The sequence below is a fragment of the Volvox carteri genome (assembly GCF_000143455.1).
Source record: "Volvox carteri f. nagariensis unplaced genomic scaffold VOLCAscaffold_27, whole genome shotgun sequence".
Taxonomy (NCBI): domain Eukaryota; kingdom Viridiplantae; phylum Chlorophyta; class Chlorophyceae; order Chlamydomonadales; family Volvocaceae; genus Volvox; species Volvox carteri.
In genome coordinates this window covers 1,173,727-1,175,194 of record NW_003307570.1, presented here as the reverse complement: position 1 = coordinate 1,175,194, position 1,468 = coordinate 1,173,727, and the positions used below count along the sequence as shown (strand labels likewise).

Sequence of the window (1,468 nt, the reverse complement as noted above, 5' to 3'; positions counted from 1 at the left end):
TGGTGGTGGTGGTGGTGGTGGGGAGGTTGGCCTGGAAGAGAGGAGGTTGTGTGTGTGGCGGACTGTGTGGCGGCAGATCAGCGCGGCGGGCCCCCGGGCGCCGCGTGGATATGGATATGTACACGGTGTATGTACGGAACTCTACCGTGTACGTGAATGTGTACGTGAATGTGTATTGCGAGGGGGGATGGGAAGCTCTTACCCCCCGCCTTCAGTCGCACGCTTACCCAGCCGGGGAACTTCGGGGTGTCCCTCCCCTCCAAAACACACACGCCCTTCCGCCCTCCCTCCCCCCCCTCCTACCCACCGATGATCCTCCCCGCGAACCTCAGCAGCTCCAGCTGGTCGTCCTGCTGACTGCCCGCGGCACTGAGGTGCAGCGCGCGCACGTCCCCCTCGCACAGCCGGAACAGCCCCGCGTTGGGGTCGAACACGGAGGAGGCGATCTCGGTAAGCCACTCGCGGAGGACACCTGCGGAGCAACCGCCACAACCAACACCAGCCATAGGGTGCAGCAGCAGTTAGGACGCAAGGTCAGGGTGCAGCATCCTGATGTATGTATGTATGTATGTATGTATGTATGTATGTATGTATGTATGTATGTATGTATGTATGTATGTATGTATGTATATATGTATATATGTATGTATGTATGTATGTGTGTATGTATTCGACCGGACCATCAATCGTGACACAGGACACCAACTGGGCATGATAAATGATATTTATATCATGTACGATGTACATGTACGAATGAATGATAACGATAATGGCGATGTGGATGAAGGTAGACATCACATCACAGACAACAGCCCCCCCTAGACCGCCATCTTGGCACCGGCGGTAGCTCCGCAACTCCCGCTGCCGCCGTACCATCTCCGTACGCCTCCTCGTCTTCAAATTTGACACATATTCCCTCGTGGTCCAGCCACTCCTCCACGTCCATCAGGCCGGCGAAAGAGCTGCCCAACATATCCGCTCTGAGGGCACCAGAACCAGTTAAGGGGGGGGCGAGGGAGGGGAGGGAATCGTAATGAGCAAAGTAGAAGAGAAAAATGCAAAAAGCGATGATGATGAAGATGAAAATAATAATAAAAATATAAAAATAATATAACAATAAATATAAAAAAATAATATAATATAATGAAATAATAGTAATAATAATAATAATAATAATGATGATGATGTTGATGAGGGAGAGAGAGAAGGACCGTACTTCCGTACCTCCTCTACGTGGCCTCTCCCCCGCCCCACCCCCGCCCCCCCTTATCCCTTCGTCCTCACCCCTTCCACCACACGTCCCCCTCCCAACACCAGAAACACACACACATACCTGTCCACGTACACCACCGGGGCATCGAAATCATCCTCGTCGTACACGTACGATAAGGGCTTGAGCAGCTCGTCCAGCGCCTGCTTGTAATACGCCGCCGCTGGTGCGCAGCCCGCCAACCGCGGGTGCCGTCAC

The 1,468-nt window shown here is 53.3% G+C and overlaps 1 protein-coding gene across 1 annotated transcript in view; it reads right to left on the bottom strand.

Annotated features, from left to right (window-relative positions):
• The window catches only part of VOLCADRAFT_92719 (uncharacterized protein), a gene marked incomplete at both ends in the record, with an annotated part of 14,980 nt that overhangs the window by 4,093 nt on the left and 9,419 nt on the right, over positions 1 to 1,468 (bottom strand). Inside the window, 3 exons of the mRNA XM_002952001.1 lie at positions 308 to 472; positions 874 to 980; positions 1,334 to 1,433. Of these exons, the coding sequence (XP_002952047.1) occupies positions 308 to 472; positions 874 to 980; positions 1,334 to 1,433 (372 nt within the window). The remainder of the gene's footprint in view (positions 1 to 307; positions 473 to 873; positions 981 to 1,333; positions 1,434 to 1,468) is intronic.